Raw genomic sequence first — 17346 nt, forward strand, 5'->3', positions numbered from 1 at the left:
TTTGCTCAGAAACCTTTTAAAACATTTTTTGAAGAAATTTGAAACTGAGATTTGTGCAAAAAAAAAGGTTCAATGTGACAATTATTTTATGATTGATGCCTGAATTGTTGTAATCTACAATTTAGCCCCATTATTAAATCTCATTCCAATATAATTTGTTATGGATTTTAGAGCCGTCAGCAATTTGATGTTTTATTTTGAAACAGGATGTCAGGACATCAGATGGTGAGGGTTAAACCTTAAGTGGATTATTGTGTAAAGAAAGTGGTTTCCTATTGTATAATTGAGTGTGGTGCAGTGTGCTAATAAAATATTTATCTTCTTTTGGTGAATATGTTATAGAAAATGTCAAGACCTGAAAAGTTGATCCATTCTCTCAAAAGGGTCATAAAGCTTCAACCAACAGTTATTTAACTAAGATTAAAGGGTCCCTTTTTACGAGGGACAACACTTCATTCTATAAGGATCTTTTAACACATTTGAGACATTTATGACAAAAACACTTCTACAGAGTAAGTATACAGTCATACAAACATGTATTTTGCTTTTCCATCAAGTAATGTTTGAATAACTGTAACAAGGTATCTCAAATGAATGTGTGAAATATAGTAAATACAGGGCTTTGCCAATGAAATAAATATATTAGTGAGAGAGACATCAAGGAAAAAACAAACAATGTCATATCAGCACTAAAGAGCAGTCCACAGTTATATAAAGGTGCCAAGTGCATGCACTGGAAATGTAAATAAGTCCTCTAAAATTGCAAAAAGCAGAATAAACAAACAAAAGAAAAATGAAATCAGGAAAACTTGGCACAGATGCTGATATGATCAGGTCATTCCATCAAAGTAACATGCTTTATTCTTTCAGGCAACACAGGCATTAACGATTCTGTCTTTCTTCTCCTTCCTTCTCCTCATCGTCCCATCTCACCTGCAGACCCAGGCGCACTCGTTTGGTGACGGCCGTCTCAGGAAACGTGGCCTGCACCAATGGCACCAGTTTGCTTGTCAGCTGACCTCCCTCTGGTCCAATCAGGTCGCTCTCTTGCTGGACTCGTGACACAACAGCAAAGTAGAGCGGGAAGTCAGTGGAGATGATGCGACGGATCCGCTTCTTCCCGAGCTCATCCTGACTTTCTAGTTCTGAGGAGAAAAGCGAGGGTTAAACTCTCAGGAAGTGACACCATTCAGTGACATTTTTTGAAATTTGGCATTTGAAGTCTTACCCTCATCCATCCCATTGAGGATTGTTTCTAGCACCTCGTCACCGTAGCGATTACGATGTTCTTTCCAGACATTGCCATTCTCACTCCTCAGCACCACGAGCTCCCGGTCACCCCGACCCAGAGCAGCAAAGTGAGGGATCTCCACTATCACAGGTCTAAAACACAACACAAAGGGAAACATATTCAACAACAAATGACAATTATGTACTAAATATAACAATCTTAAACGCTCTCAAAGGGCTCTCAAATTGAAATACACCCATATATTATTTATGTTAATAAATAAATGAATACATGTACATTACATGTCACTTGTTAGACGCTTTTATCCAAAGCGACTTACATACTCAATACTGTGGACAATCCCCACAGGAGCAATTTGGGGTGAAGTGTCTTGCCCAGGGACACAACGACATGCTGACTGCAGTGGGACTCGAACTTGCTATCCCCTGATTCAAAGTTTAGCGCACTAAGTTCAGCGCACTATTCTACTGAGCCACAGCGTGTGATAGTGTTCATTAATAATGTATGGTATTTTACATTTGTGTATGGTAAATAACACGATGCTATTCACTTGTGGATGAAAGCACTTTGAATTGCACTCAGGCCCGGTTCTACGGGGGTGCATAAGGGTGCACCCTCAGTTGAGTTGTTATACACCCTGATTTGAAAAATGAAAAGTGAAAAAATATATATATATTTCATATATAATAACAATAATAATAATAATAGTAGTAATTATAATAATAATAAGAATATAGTTGAAATAAAATAAATTGTAATTGTGGTTAAATAACATTGTCCGCTGCTTTTATTTGGTCGCAAGTAACGTTATGTCAGGTGCGGGTGACCTGTGCCGCTACGCGTTCGTCATCTGCAAGGTGCTTACACAGCAGTCTATGATGGAACTCAGAAAATGGTTAAAACAACCAGCCCTTAGCGCCAGCAGTAACACTGCATCTACTGCAGGTAATAACAGTTCAGATCATGTGGACATTACATTACCCGCGGCCACTGTCGTGGACAGTCCTCCCGCCCGACTCGCCCACGCAGGCGGAGCAGCCACAGCCGTCTTCGTTGCCCCAAACACCGCCTCCCCTCGGCGGCCCGCAAGTGCCAGAGGACCTCGGCAAAACAGAACCTGCCCAGGTATATTTAAAAAAGTACCCAACTCGCCTGTACAGTGGGGTAAGGCGCTCATTTTCCAGCTCATGGTTTCAAAACAGAGATTGGCTGGAGTATTCATGTAAAAAATATGCCATTTTATGAAGCTCAGCGCAAGTTCAGTCAGGAAGACCAATATCCTCTGTCTGTTACACGTCATTTCAGTGATCGGGGCGTTACTCCCCAGCTAGCCAATCACTTACCCCCCCATTCTCACAAGCCTATCCGCTAACTAAGGGGTTAGCGGGTGCTATCATAGCACCCGCTAACCCCTTTAAATCTGCTCTTCCCTCTCCGTCAGCTGTCAACGCGCAACCCTCCTCCACCCCTTCGCCTCCTGTCTCCTAATACAGGGCCAAGCTAAAACCTTCTCCCCCCCAGACCAGACCAAACCACTTACCACCACCAGTGTCTAAACCCCGGGGGATTAATCGGAGCGGTTTTTCCCCTCCTGAATGATCGCCAAACACCATTTCATTCACAATAATCTGTCAATCACTATTCATTCATATTATGTGACGTGTCCCGGTAATAAACATGTATTTCATACATCACGTCTCTCCTGATTGAACTGCTATGCATGTAGACATTTCGGTCTTAAAAGGGGAGTGATTTGTAAAATATCCATAAAGAAAAAGTAAATCTGTTTACAGGTCTGATTCATATGAGTGTTGAGATGTATCCATAGATCTCTTCATTTTGCTCTCAAAGTGCACCAGATTGATGCTTTTAACTTCAATATTTAAAAAAAAATAGTCATTTTGTTCTGGAACCGGGCCTGATTGCACTTAACATTCATGCATACAGTATACAACAAAAAAGATGGTTATAGCCAAATTAAAGGTTAAGTGATAATCTCAAGATTAATGATAAAAGTATTTAAAAAAAAATAAATGTTGTTATTTCTATACATTGTTTTCTCATGTGCAATAGTAATTGTAATGTTTTGTTACTGGATAATTCAGCTTATCATGTAATTAATTAGATTTTTCATTAATTGACAGCCCTAATAAGATTCATTGTGTTTTTAGAGGAGGATATTTCCAGTCTCCTCACCCCAGGAACTGCATCCCGGCGGGCCCCAGGGAGATGATCCGGCTGGCCAGCCCCTCTCCCTCCACCAGCGGAGGGGGGCTGGTCAGCTTCTGCGGCTTCACCAGGCGGCAGGTGATGCGGGTCGGTGCGGCACAGGTCCGCGGGGGGATGATCACACGCAGACCGTTATGCCTGCTGCCTCGCATCGAGCCGCCACGAGCATCTACCATAAAACTGACCAGGAAACTGCAAAATGTAAATGGACAAACATCGAGACAATTAGAATCAGAATCAGAAATAGGTTTATTACCAGGTAGGTTTACACATACGAGGAATTTGACTTGGTGTCGTGGTGCATATACATAAAAGTAAAACAAGAATTAAAAACACAGGTAGAGAACTAGAAAAATATTTAAAATAATAAAAAATATAGTAAAATATAACAGTGTTTACATTGCAATGGAATGGAATAAAAAGGAATAAAAATCAGCAGTAATAAAAAAAATAAGAAAACAGATATTGTTGTACATTGTGTGCATTGTGTTAGTTGCCGGATCAGATATTAGAGAGGGATTCAGTGAAATAAAAAGATGTGCTGACCCTGTGTGTATGGGACTAGCGACTGGGCTGACGTTGTCTGACGTCTCAGTCGCTGGGCTGCTGGGAATCAGGGAGTCATCGTCGTATTCTTTGGGCAGTGGAAGAGGAGTGTGTTGCTAAAACAGAAGGAAAGACAAACTCTTCATAACAAAAAGAAAACAGTGACAGATAATCTTTAAATGAACCCAACCTGTGTTATTAAAAAATGTCTCACATATGTTTAATAAAGTTAATATTGAAAGGGATATGATGAGAAATTGTGTATTCGTCCTGCATTTTAAAGCTATTTTAAAAGTGGATATGGAGAAGGTACTTCAATAACCTTCATAAAACCTCTAAAGAAGTATTCTCATTTACATTATCATGTTATAAAGAGGGTTGACCTTAAAAAAAATCTTCAATTTGAGGTTTAGATTAAAATGTGAGTTTAGTCCAAGTCCATTAATCACAACCCTTCATATGATAAATCACTTAAATGAACAAATTAATCTTGAAAGTGAATTGCTGGTTCTTGACCTTTGAAATAGTAGTTTAACAAAAAACATAACTTTAACTTAAGGTTCAGTTACACGCCTTTTTTTCTGGTATTTCAACCGCATATGGTCTTTATCAAAGAGTTGCTCACTAACCCATTGCACGACTCCAAAGACCACTTCGCAAATGTATTCCACTGATATCAATTATATGTATATATTATATATATGAATAATATTAAATGCTCTAAACTTTGGAAAGGACTAGTAAGTTGACCCTGGGCAAAAGGGGTACTCCACCTGCTAATTCATTACGGGACTACAGGAGCAAGCTTTGCAAACTGGTAAACCTTGAAAGCATAAACCTGTTAAGGTAGGTTTAATAAAATATGTTATGTTGCATTATGGGAAATAAGTGTTCTTGAACTGTTACCCATACAAAGTATTAACAACTATTTTATCGTTAAACTATGTTTCTTCCAAGTGCCTTAACTTGATTGGAGTGCAGTGCTACATTTTTGGAGTAACTCTGCAGTTTGTTACTAATGCAGCTCTGATCAGTACCTGATCCATCTCGTGTTCTTTCAGGATAACGGTCTCCGGAGAGACCCGGGGGATCCTGGGAATGGCTGGGGAGTAATTCCTGTTGTAGTAAAAGAGAAAAACACAAGTGAGATTGAGGAAGTTCTTTAAATCTCCTCCCAAGTGCTCATCCCTGGTGTTTAGTTAGTGTTTATGGTGCATCCCCCTCTATCCTTCCACCAAGCCGGTAGCTTGTGGCTACCAGCTTGGTCTCTGGCTTGTTTCCCCGCCCAGCCCCCCTTACGCTGAGCCCAGCCCTCTCTCGTACTCCAGTGATTTCTTGGGAGAGAGGAAATCGTCATCATGGTCTTTCATGTCATCCATCTTCATGTACCTGGCCCCTTCGGTCCCCAAGAGCTCCTCTCCTTCAGAGAACAACATGCCAAAGAGAGCGAACAGATCGGGTCAGGTTGGAAACAGCAAAACAGAGAAATAGAGAAAGAAGAGAACAAGGCTGTTAGCCCGGGTTTGAAGGGGGGGAGGTTCGGAGATGGCTCTGTGATTCAGGTGTTCGACTGGTGAGATGAGACATTAGTGAAGATGCTCTCTACACTGACTTTCTTACAGTTAGGCAAAGTAAGCACAGACTTGTCTACACAACGCCAGAAACTTAAAAAAAAAAAATCCGGTACAAAATCCAAACAGCAGGTCACTGTAATCAGCTATAGTCTCAGAGTCCAACACTTTTCATTCAGAATCCCAAACATTACTACATTAAAATAAGAGAGGACACCTTACACATGTAGTCCCACAAACAGTTAGACACAACAGCATACAGACACTATCTCATTCCAAAAAACTGTTCGTAAGAAACACTAATACACATAACCAAAGTACAAGCTGTTCTCCTTTAACAGTACAGTATAACTCGATGTGAGCAGAGGTGGGTTTACTTACCCCTTAACACATGCGGTAATATTCAAGAATTCACCAGAAGTGTGTAATAGTTTGAGACCGTACCAGCTCAGCGAGTGTGTGAGTGGGCTTCTGTCAGCGGTCGAGAGCCAAATTGTCGTAGGTGTCATTACACTATGCTCGACTCTGAGTGCACTTCCCACAGGTTTAATACGAGTCAGCTCGTGTCCTGGATATTCTCTGTGTTGTGTGCCGTGTATGTGTAGGCGAAGTGTTACCACATACAAGCCTGTGCATCAGATAAGCTGCAAATATCATTTCACAGCAGCCGTTATGAAATGTGTCTTTAAGGCAACGTCTCTGCTACTTTCTATATTTAGAGCAAAGGTGACAATCTGTCAGTTAAATTATCAGGGGACTAAAAATATCAAGACATAAAGTCCTCTGATATCATTGTCAGTGGTGTTGTAAACGTCATTACATGTTACCGTAGCAATAAGTGCTTTTTGAGGGGATGCATACACAAGCTGTGAGCTGATATATTACCTTTTGAGTTGATATGTAGAACTTGTTAGCTAAGAGTTATACGTCTATACAACTCAAAGATATTATCATTGTTATTTCTCTGTCCACCTGATGATTGTAAGTCCAATATTCACTCTCCTTTCTGCTCTGCTTTTGCTCTCTACAAACTCCAGAGGGATTTGTCTGAAAACAGCAGCCTGTTGCGGTCAAATACTATAAAAGCCTTGAGAGTGATACGAGAAAAGTAATGTTTCGGGTCGTAAAAACCAAGACAATTAGCTGAAAACCATTATAATCCTGAGCTGAAAGTAAAAGTAGTGTTGAGCGATGATTCACTGTGAGTTCATTACTACATGTGACTCTTTTGAGATACAAGAAGTCACATAATCAATTGTAAAAACAAACATTGAAGCCAATTCATTTTGAACAAATACAGTTGGAATGGCAGGAACACAAGATGATTGACAAGTGAAGACACACACACATGTCAAAGCTAGGATAGCACTACATGTCTATTTACAGCTCACAGGGCTGATTTTAAATGTTTTAATTAAAGATTTGTTAAATTATTAATACCTTATATAGGTGTAAAATGTATTGGCTATGACTGAAATCACAACTTAGAGGAAGAAAAGACACCTGCAGATTTAGAGGATGAGGGTGTTATTGAAGGGACAGATAAAGGTTACAGACATGGGTGCTATGGGTGCATGCCAATGAGAAACCAGAGCCACCATCACAGTGAGCGCCACTACAGCGGGAACGAGAGAGAGAGCTTGAAATGGAGCCACACACTTTAGTACAACAACCTATGAATGCCGCACGGAGATAGAAAGAGACATTCATACCTAATGTTAGCTGTGCAACTCCTAAAAAAGGGCAAAAGGAATCGGAAAATAATGAATATTTATGTGACTAGGTAAAGCATCATAAAATCAGCCTCATAAACAGGAAGTAATGTTTAGATAACATCAACGTAGTCGATCAAACATTGTTTCCGACTGTTTTTATGTGTTTTATTATATTTATAGATCTCTACCTTCATCCTCTGACACGTCCAGTATCTCGTCCACTGTTTCTGGGAAGCTCATGCGATGTTTCTCTGTGGTCGTCTGCACAGGGGGAAGAGGGAGAAACAATTGTAAATACAGCGTAAAAGTATTTATATTTACATCGACACAATGAATACAAAATTCATACAATGACTTTCTCTTCCTTTTTTTTTTAGCATAAATAACATTTAATCACATGGTATTGAAGTATTAGACAAGATAAAACAAAACAACAAAAAAGTGACAATATTTATTCAACCCAAAATGTATGTAAATGTGAACAAACCAATAAAAAATGATAATAATTCTGCACTCCAAGGTAAGAAAACATGGAGAAAACACAGAAGAAGATTCACTTAAAGAGGCACTCATCTATTTCGCTACTTCCAGGTCCGTAACTGGGTTAAACTAAATAACCCTTCCTTCCCCAATATCCCTCTGGATTCAATAATTGACTCAATTCTGGACTCTAACAACCGAAAAAGGTTTGATTTCAAGAATTTACAATTCCATCTCCCAGAAACATCTCTTGGTAAAATCAAACAAGATTGGGAAGAGGAACTAGTCCAAGCAATAGATGATGAGGTCTGGGATGGCGCATTATCGAGAGTGAACAATAGTACGTCCTGTTCCAGGCTCAATGTTATACAACTAAAAGTTGTCCACCGTATCTATTACACCAACTCTAAACTAAACTAATGTCACGGATACCTGTAACAGATGTCACACGTCACCAGCAAACATGACTCATATGTTTTGGTCTTGCCCTCGCCTACAAGGATACTGGACAAGCATTTTCAAACACCTTGCTGAGGCCTTGGACATGGTACTAACACCATGTGCAGAAACTGCCATTTTTGGAGTACTACCTGGCCACCGAATGATGAAGAGGAAAACTAAGGACAGTATAGCCTTTGCATCTATTTTAGCACGTAGAAGAATACTCCTAGAATGGAAATCTTCAATACCACCTCAAGCATCTCTATGGCTCAAAGATCTAATGATGTACCTGAACTTGGAGAAGATTAAATATAACCTGAGGGGCTCCTCAAAACTATTTGAATCTGTCTGGGGCTCTGTGATAGCCTACATAGCTGAACTTAAAATTAAGAAGAACGGGGGGAACTATGAATGTATGTTTGTTTTCTTTATATACATGTACGTAGTAAGTATGTGTATTTATGTGTATATGTATGTAGGTATATACATATATATATATATATATGTGTATGTGTATATGTGGGTATACACATATATATTATTCTTATTATTCTTTATTTCCTTATCTATTCATTTTTTTATATATCTTTTACATTACTTTATTTTTACCTATATATGTATCTATTTATTTACTTTACTAGCTTGGACCGGGAGGGGAGGGGGGGAAAGGGAAACATATTGACTGTATAAATGTAAACTCATTGTGCCGGACTCAATTAAAAAAGAAAGAAAAAAAGATTCACTTAAAGAAAGTATAGTGTGTGATCATGCTAAATAGAGTAAGGCAGTAACACTAGCACCACTGCGTGACAAACCTCATTGTAATAATAAAAGTAAAGTAATGGTGGAGTAAGTAATATGTTTAATCTGATACAGATGAGTGAAAACGCATTTATTATTGATTCACTTATACACTGAATATAACTGACTTTGAGTTTTAATGCTCTGCAGATCTGGAACAAGCTTTCTGAGAAGCTGAAAACCTTGCTCTTTAATGCTGCTTTTCCAGAGGTAATTTATCTCTGATTTATCGTTGGGCTTCATCACTTCTTGCAGCATTATGTGTATTTACAATGTCGATTTTCAACTAATTTCCATCTCTTCTATGAGCTGTCTTTTTGTTCAATTTATTCTGTGTTTAATATTATGTGTTATTTCCATTGTAAAGCAGTTTGAATTGCCTTTGTGTCTGAAATGTGCTCTATAAATAAACTGTAACCGTATTTCAAGGTGAGTGTGATGCCCACATAACGCCAGTACTGTAAACAGAGAGCACAGTCCAATTCTAAACTTCTCACCATGGAAACCGTCTCCTCCGTGACGAGCTTTAGGACATCGATGACAGAGATGTAGCCCAACCGCTTAGCAATGGCCAGCGCTGACGTCCCATTCTGACGGACAGAGAGGAGCACATTGATCAGATGTCTGAACGACAACACTTTATGAATGGCTTTTCAGATGTGAGGTGCGTTCATGCTCACGGTCGTGGTCTCGTTGGGCTGAGCGGCGTGCTTCAGCAGCAGCGTCACAATGTCCGTGTGTCCCTGCTGCGCCGCCTGGTGCAGAGGAGTGTAACCCAGCTGGAAAACAGAATACATTTATTCTTACTCGTATAATGTACGAATAGTTTTACAGATACCAACGTTAAGAATTAACTTTTTTAATTATGTAATACAGCTGGTAACAAAGTCACCAACAAACCTTTTAAAACCAATATCAGTATAACGGACAAATGTTTTATGAATACAGCTGAAACAATTAGATGATTAACAGACAATTAATGAGTAACAATTTAAATAATGAAATGTATTTGTTTGAGTAATCTAAAAGCAGAAATTGACTGCTACTAGTTTCTAAAAAATATATATATTTGGTGGTTTTCTTGGTCGTCTATGATAACAAAATGAATTGTAATATGTCAGCTTGGGCTCTCGGGGCTTGTTTGACTATGTTAATTACATTTTTACAAAAAAAGCTAAATCAAGAAAGCCGTTATAATGCCAGTTGTTATTAAGCCAGGTGCATTGTGTTAAACTAGACATGCCTAAGTGGCTATGGTTGTCTTTATTCCTTATTTATTAGTACAATAAAATCAGATGGTGTGTTGTACTGACACATAAGCAAAATGTTCTTTCTTTGAAATTACAGACAGAAAATCAATCTGCTACTCAATAATAAATACACTTATCAGTTGTTGCCCTACATATAACCTTACTCATTCAAATTAAAGCACCTGAAATGAACTCCAGTACATTAAACTTTTAGAGAGGTAATATCTTCTCATTCCTATAAATCATTATTAATAGCTTTCTTTGGGGAGATCCCTGCATAACGGTTAACTGTGTAGTGTAATCGTGTTTCCTGGTGAGTGAATCAGACAGTGGGCACAGTAGCTGCGTGACTCATGCCCTGACTCATTTAGTTGTAGTTTTATCTGAAACCAGAGGGAGGCACTCACCCTTGTTTTGCTGTTGACGTTGGCTTGTTGCTGCAGGAGGAACTTCACCATCTTGATGTTGCCATAGTGACACGCTACATGGAGGGGGGTGTAGCCCATCTGAAGGAGAGAGATTAAAGTAAAAATCCCAGCAGTCACATAACTTTTGTGTCTTAATGACCTTAATGAATATATTATGTAGATTTGATCCTAAAATAGTTCATGAATATTGCATTATCTTATGGTTCAAATCAACGCTGTAAAATCATTTTGAGAACAGAGCAGAAAGGCTGCAATTAAGACATTAACAAGAGAGAACGCAATTATCTCTGGTGTATGGAATTGGGACAATAACGATACAAATATTACATTTTGTTTGAGATTATGATCAGTCCAATACAAGAGCCCTATCTATCATACATTTATTTCTAAAAAGGTGAGTCTGATTTAAATGTGGACAGTTTGTTGCAGTCACTAAACTTTTCCTCATAAATTATATTCCACAAATTAATATTTTGACGCCACTAACATTTTTATTTAGAAAACTAATTTCTAATTTATCAGCAAACAAATTGTGAATTTTTATGGAAAAAGATAGAACTTGATGATCCCTTGTTGAAATCCCTAAGCTCCACAACAGTATATAATAGTACAAAATAACCGTCAGCTTGACGAGCTGCAACACATCTATAATTACAATTCAGAGAGATGCTGTAAACATGAAAAACCTCAAGAATCTGCCATGTTGTATGGTAACGGGACCCCTGCTATGAGAACATTCAGCTATTTGTGCTACAGCACTTAGACACTATCTCCTAAAGCTCAAAGTAGAAAGCACGAGTTTCTACACTGATAAGGCTTTGATAACTGAGTAACAGCTTCTCGTGAGACTAAAAAAGGTCTTACCCTCGTGGCTGCGGAGACTGAAGCCCCCTGATTCACCAAAATATCTGCAATGCCGACATGTCCTTCCTGTGCCACCAGATGGAGCGGGGTTAATCCGCTCTGTGGGAACCACAAGAAGAAGACAAAGGTCAAACACAGGAAAAAAGCTCAAATTGAATATCATTTTCAGTTTGAATCAACCTCGTCCTTTGATCAGTGTTGAGCAAATACTCAATGTACTTTTCCAATATCAGAGTAGCACATGATAACAAAGGCCTAACTGTAACTGTGTACGTGACAGGATGTGTGATTACCCAGAAGAGCATCAGGACTGTTTGAGGCATATGATAGCTATGTGATTAACATGATGATTCAGCCTCTATGGAGACAGACATATGACAAGCATGATCATTTCTGACGTGGGTCTTAGCTAATCTAAACATTGCATACTGCTTTGAACCGGTATTCCTGCATCTTGTGACTGTGCAACACCCTCTCTTGTATATAAGCAAGTGAAGGACACTGTTCAGGAACTAGTTGTCCCAAATGCTCTGTATGTGATGACTACTTCCATTCTTGCAAGGATAATAAATACATGTGTCCTGATATTGAAGCTCAAGCCGGTGACGAGTGATATTTTTCTAACAATAAGCTTTGTATTTCTTGCCTTGTTTCCCAGGTTGACGTTGGCCTGTTTGGAGATGAGCAGGGCGACCATGTCGGGCCGCCCCTCCTGCGAGGCCAGGTGCAGAGGGGTGACCCCCTGCAGGGACTCAGCATTGGCCGAAGCTCCGTACTGCAGCAGGCTGTTCGCCACCTCCACCTGGTTCTGCTTTGATGCTATGTGGAGGGCGGTGTAGCCATTCTGCAGAACAGACAGGCATCGTGATTAGCTAAATATATACGTGTATGATACTGGGCCATTCAGCATCATCTATGTGTACATGTGTGTCTTTTGTTACCCTGGCTGCACTATGAGGTGACCCTCCTTTGCTGACAAGCAGGTTGACAACATCCAGGTTGTTGTGATGAACAGCAACATGCAGCGGAGTCAGTCCATTCTGGAAAACAGAATCACAAGTTTATTAGACTGAGGCAGAACAAACAATGCTTTATTCATACATCCTTAATGTTCCCCTTACCTTCCCAGCAGCATTAGGGTTGGCTCCTCTCTCCAACAACAGCTCTGCTACATCCACCTTGCCGTACTTGGAGGCCACATGGAGTGGAGTGAAGCCTTTCTACAGACGCACCAACGAGAAAGTGGAAATATTAGTTTGGGAGTTGCATCTGTTCTAGCTGACCGTGTTAAGGCAGCCAAAGGTTGTGCAGTGAAAGACAAGCAGGCAGGGTTTACCTTGGTCATCTTGGTCTGCTGAGCCTCCATGTCCAGCAGGATGCGCACGGTGTGTGCGTGCCCCTCCCGCGCAGCGATGTGTAGGGGTGTGTGGCCTGCTGTGGTGGTGGAGTTGGGGTTGGCTTTGTGCTCCAGCAGCAGCTTCACGATCTCCGTGTGGCCCATCCGAGAGGAACAATGCAGAGGTGTTTGGTCATCCTGGACAACAAGGAGAGAGAAATAATTAAATACACCATAAAAGATACTGCATGAACCCTCTGCAGAAATATGCTTTAGTGACTTCAGTTTCATTTCTCCGCTTCTCTTCCATGATCTCTTGTTGCATTACTGTGAATGTATGCTTTGCTGTTTAGGAAGGAACTAAGAATGTTGAAGCACTGCCAAGAATATGTTTCTGTGAACCAAAGCTTCACATTTCTAAATGAATGTTTAATGTATCACATACAGACTATTGGATGTACCCTAATATGATAAATCTCTATGCACTCGTACACAACATGTGGATAGTTCTGTATTGTTTGAGATCTTTACCTTGGCCTTGGCGTCCACTGGTGCCGAGTTCACCAGTAAAAACTCTGCCACCTCATGATGTCCTGCCCGAGAGGCCATATGAAGAGGAGTCTCCACTTTCTAATCGTGCACAGAAAGAGAAAACACCCACTCAGATGTAACACTATTACAATAACAACACAATGCGTGCAGGGGGGAGTTGGTTTTCTGTGCTGTATGTGTGTCTTAGAATAAAACTCACCACGTTAGAGGCACTGGGGGAAGCTCCTTTCTCCAGCAGGTTCTTCACAACATTTAGGTGACCCATAAATGAAGCCACGTGCAAGGGGGTCAGGCCAGACTGAGAGAGGAGAGAAGAGGAATATTACAAATGGTCTTGCACTCCAAACCTATTCAATATAATGATAAGTGAGGTGTTTTTGCTCACCTCAGTCACAGCCTCTATCGATGCAGAATGTTTGAGCAGGTGATCTATCACACGCTTGTGGTTCTTTTTACAAGCAATATGCAAAGGAGTAAAGCCATTCTGTAAAAAACAAAGGACATATTAGAATCCCCACAATGATTAAAAGCAAGTGTGCAATGCTTGAATAAATCGACTGTGTTCATGTGCATGTGTTACTGACCAATGCCCGAGAGTTGGGTTTGGCCCCTTTGTCCAGCAGTACTTTGGCCATGCGGTGGTGGCCACAGTGCGCCGCCACATGCAGAGGGGTGAGGTGGTCCAGTGTGATATCATCAATCTCTGCGTTGTACTGCAGAAGCTGCTTGATGCAGTCCATGTGGTCCCCCTGTGCTGCCATGTGGATTGGAGACAGGCCATTCTGCAACAAAAGGAAACCTTGTAGTGAAAACCATCTAGAAAATCAAGAAGCAGCAGTAAGAGTAATCTATCACAAACTCTTCCTTTCCTTTACATACAAACTCAATGATTTGCTCTTGTTCAGTTCATTTCGAAGTGAAGTACAGACTTGACTTTTCTTGTATCAAGGTGAATTACCTTTGTCTTTGCCTGTATGGGGGCTCCATGGTCCAGCAGGATCTCTATAATCCTCACGTGACCGTTTCTGGATGCACAGTGCAGAGGAGTCAGCTCATCCTGAAGAGAGGGGGTTGTTAATGACTTAGTTAATGATCCATCAAATGAGAGACTGTAAGAGAACTAAATATGTTATACGATGGATGTCTGCTGCACCTTGGTCTTGGCATCGATCTGAGCCCCTCTGTCCAGCAGGAGTCGGACCATGATCACATTCCCCCGTCGGGCTGCAATGTGCAGAGGAGTGATGCCGTTCTGCAGAGAGAAACAGGCGCTTAGACAGGCACACAGAAGGACAACAACCTGAACCTTCCAACAACATCAATTACTCCCTACCTTTGGGGTGAAGTTGACATTGGCTCCTCTATTGAGCAGCAGTTGAGCTACGTTCAAGTTTTCATAGTGTGCAGCAATGTGGAGGGGCGTGAATCCAGTCTGCAGGGGAGAGAACATGTTACTCTTGTTAGCTTTGCATTTTCATTCAAAACTGCCAAGGGCTAGGACTTCACTATAATGGCCAGCTTAAAAATCAAGATTACTTTGATACATTTCAAAATCACACTTATCCATTGATTTAAAGGACAACATAGTTTAATTTTACATTCAAGCATTTCTTTCATTTGCAGGTTGCGCCACATTCCTGCTAATCAACACATCTTTGCATCAAAACAACACTTAAGAGCATGCATTTTTTAAACGTCAATCGATGTCGTACATGTAGTGAACATGTCTACACTCATTTCTGCCTGCATGCATGCTGACACACATGTATACCTTGCTGAGTACATCAGCGTTGGGGTCATTCTGCAGGAGCACTGCGGCAGTGCGAGTATCGTCGTTGCGGGCTGCTATGTGTAGCGCAGGTAGTCGGACTTTTCCTTTAGTGCCGTAGTTGATGAGCAGGGCTACGACATTCTCATGTCCCTGCTGAAGAGCCACGGCGAGAGGAGTGAATCCATCCTGCAGCGCACAGAAGAAAAGTAAGACTAGTTGACTCATGGAGAGAAAATCAGAGAGGAGTAAATAGAGAGAGCTCATGAGAACAAAACAGAATGGAAACACAACGATTTCTAGATCAGCAACGATGGGGGGTTGAGGAGTTTGGGAGATTACTCTTTAAAAACGTTTCTCGGCTCCTTGATCTTTAGTACCTCAGTTGGAATGCTCTGATTGGCTCCGTTCTCCAGAAGAAACTTCACAACCTCTAGATGGTTTTCTTGTGCAGCCATGTAGAGTGGAGTAAAACCCTTCTGTTCTCAGAAAGACGCACAACAGACACCCACACAGCAGCAGAGGAGACACAAGCACAGCAAAAAAAAGACAGGAAGACGGTCACAGATGCACGAACAAGGATGTACAGAGACAAGGAAACACCGAAATACAGATATATAGGTACACATACACTTGTTAACAGATGGGATTGCGATAGCTGGGTTCACATATTAAGCACTGAGGAGCCTCAGTGTGTCCCGAGATCTCCGCAGTGAGAGCCGCACTCACCTGTGACTGAGCGTTGACATTGGCCCCGTAGTTAACCAGCTCTGCGACCACCTGCTCCTGCCCGGCCAGGGCCGCGATGTGCAGGGCCGTGTTCCCTTTCTGTTCAAACACAGTTACATAGAAACACACACACGTCATACCGAGCACGATCAAAGATTATAGGTGAAATCCCACATGGGTAATAAAAAAAAAGTGGATTATAGACATGTTATGTTTCATACGCAGACAGATCTTTAAATATATATATTATGTTACTTGTGAATTCAAAAGTTGTGGGTTTTCAGATTTATTTAGAGTAATTTCCTGTGAAAAGCAATGGATTTTTACCTTTGTGGTGGTCTCCAGTACGATCCCATTGTGGAGTAGCTCCAGCACCATTTTAACGTGGCCTTCTTTCGAGGCCAGATGCAGCCCGTTGAGCCCATTCTGAGTGAGAGAGCAGAGAAGACCTCATACTGAAGGGTCCTCAACACACTATGAACACAGATATCTCCTGATCTAACAGTAAATAACCACAGATACACATAAACACATGTAGGCCATGCCAACTGGTTAATTTTTACCACAGCGACTACAGCACTCACAAACCAAAGGCAGGCAAATACACTTCTTACATACTTACACTGGACACCACACATGCAGTACTCTCAGAATCAAAGTGGTCATTAGCAGAAACAATGTCTACAGGGATGAAAATCAGGATGTGAACATTTTCTTTTGATTAATGATAGTGAGAGGAGGTGGAGGAAGAGGAGGACGGAGGGGGATGGCAGGCCGCTGGTCTCGTGGCTGGGAAGAATACGAGCCGTGTGGGATAGGTCTGACCTCACACAGCCTTCCTTCAGCCGCACAGGACATGTGAGGTTGGACCTTTCCCACACCACTGATATTATTCCTCTGAGTGGGGAGACCACAGCACACCATCACTCTACTGCAGACAGAGGAGAGGGAGGGGAGAGGGAGGTAAAAAGCAAGAATAAAAGGGAGGTGAGTTAGGAAACAGTGCACCAACAGAGGAAGAGGAGAGAGGAGAGGAGAAGCTGTTAGGGGATAGAAGAGGAGGGAAAACACAAGAAGGGGCGGGCAGGAGTGAGGCAGTGTGCTGGAGAGAGGTTTCCACTCAGACAGGAAACACAGCCTCCGCCTGACTCCTATCAGACTGTACGCACAGCATCCGGACCAACAGTCACACAACAAGGATCTCACCAGTTTCAGTGATAATCTACATCTTCAAAGTTCAATCAATTCACTCGTAAAATGTAAATACAAATCGCTGCTGAGATTCACCGGAGACTTGTGTTAATAATTAAAGGGTTAATGTACATTTAGTGTCCTATTATTGTATAAATCCCACTATTTGTTAATTTTGATAATATAATAATGT

The 17346-nt window shown here is 41.0% G+C and overlaps 1 protein-coding gene across 14 annotated transcripts in view; it reads right to left on the minus strand.

Annotated features, from left to right (window-relative positions):
• ank1a (ankyrin 1, erythrocytic a) overlaps positions 1 to 17346 on the minus strand; it is a 48097-nt gene that overhangs the window by 20987 nt on the left and 9764 nt on the right. For 11 of the 14 annotated variants that reach the window (XM_034238191.1, XM_034238202.1, XM_034238193.1 and 8 more), the window contains 27 exons: positions 16290 to 16388; positions 15963 to 16061; positions 15614 to 15712; positions 15237 to 15422; positions 14799 to 14897; positions 14619 to 14717; positions 14424 to 14522; positions 14050 to 14247; positions 13851 to 13949; positions 13665 to 13763; positions 13445 to 13543; positions 12914 to 13111; positions 12699 to 12797; positions 12519 to 12617; positions 12224 to 12421; positions 11578 to 11676; positions 10693 to 10791; positions 9716 to 9814; positions 9533 to 9625; positions 7502 to 7574; positions 7311 to 7331; positions 5327 to 5447; positions 5065 to 5143; positions 4028 to 4143; positions 3449 to 3673; positions 1229 to 1383; positions 934 to 1145 (listed from right to left, as the gene is read on the minus strand). In XM_034238191.1, the coding sequence (XP_034094082.1) occupies positions 934 to 1145; positions 1229 to 1383; positions 3449 to 3673; positions 4028 to 4143; positions 5065 to 5143; positions 5327 to 5447; positions 7311 to 7331; positions 7502 to 7574; positions 9533 to 9625; positions 9716 to 9814; positions 10693 to 10791; positions 11578 to 11676; positions 12224 to 12421; positions 12519 to 12617; positions 12699 to 12797; positions 12914 to 13111; positions 13445 to 13543; positions 13665 to 13763; positions 13851 to 13949; positions 14050 to 14247; positions 14424 to 14522; positions 14619 to 14717; positions 14799 to 14897; positions 15237 to 15422; positions 15614 to 15712; positions 15963 to 16061; positions 16290 to 16388 (3261 nt within the window). The remainder of the gene's footprint in view (positions 1 to 933; positions 1146 to 1228; positions 1384 to 3448; positions 3674 to 4027; positions 4144 to 5064; positions 5144 to 5326; positions 5448 to 7310; positions 7332 to 7501; positions 7575 to 9532; positions 9626 to 9715; positions 9815 to 10692; positions 10792 to 11577; positions 11677 to 12223; positions 12422 to 12518; positions 12618 to 12698; positions 12798 to 12913; positions 13112 to 13444; positions 13544 to 13664; positions 13764 to 13850; positions 13950 to 14049; positions 14248 to 14423; positions 14523 to 14618; positions 14718 to 14798; positions 14898 to 15236; positions 15423 to 15613; positions 15713 to 15962; positions 16062 to 16289; positions 16389 to 17346) is intronic. The other 3 variants (XM_034238196.1, XM_034238197.1, XM_034238195.1) reach the window with 3 other exon arrangements.

The sequence above is a fragment of the Gymnodraco acuticeps genome, unplaced genomic scaffold (assembly GCF_902827175.1).
Source record: "Gymnodraco acuticeps unplaced genomic scaffold, fGymAcu1.1, whole genome shotgun sequence".
Classification (NCBI taxonomy): Eukaryota; Metazoa; Chordata; class Actinopteri; order Perciformes; family Bathydraconidae; genus Gymnodraco; species Gymnodraco acuticeps.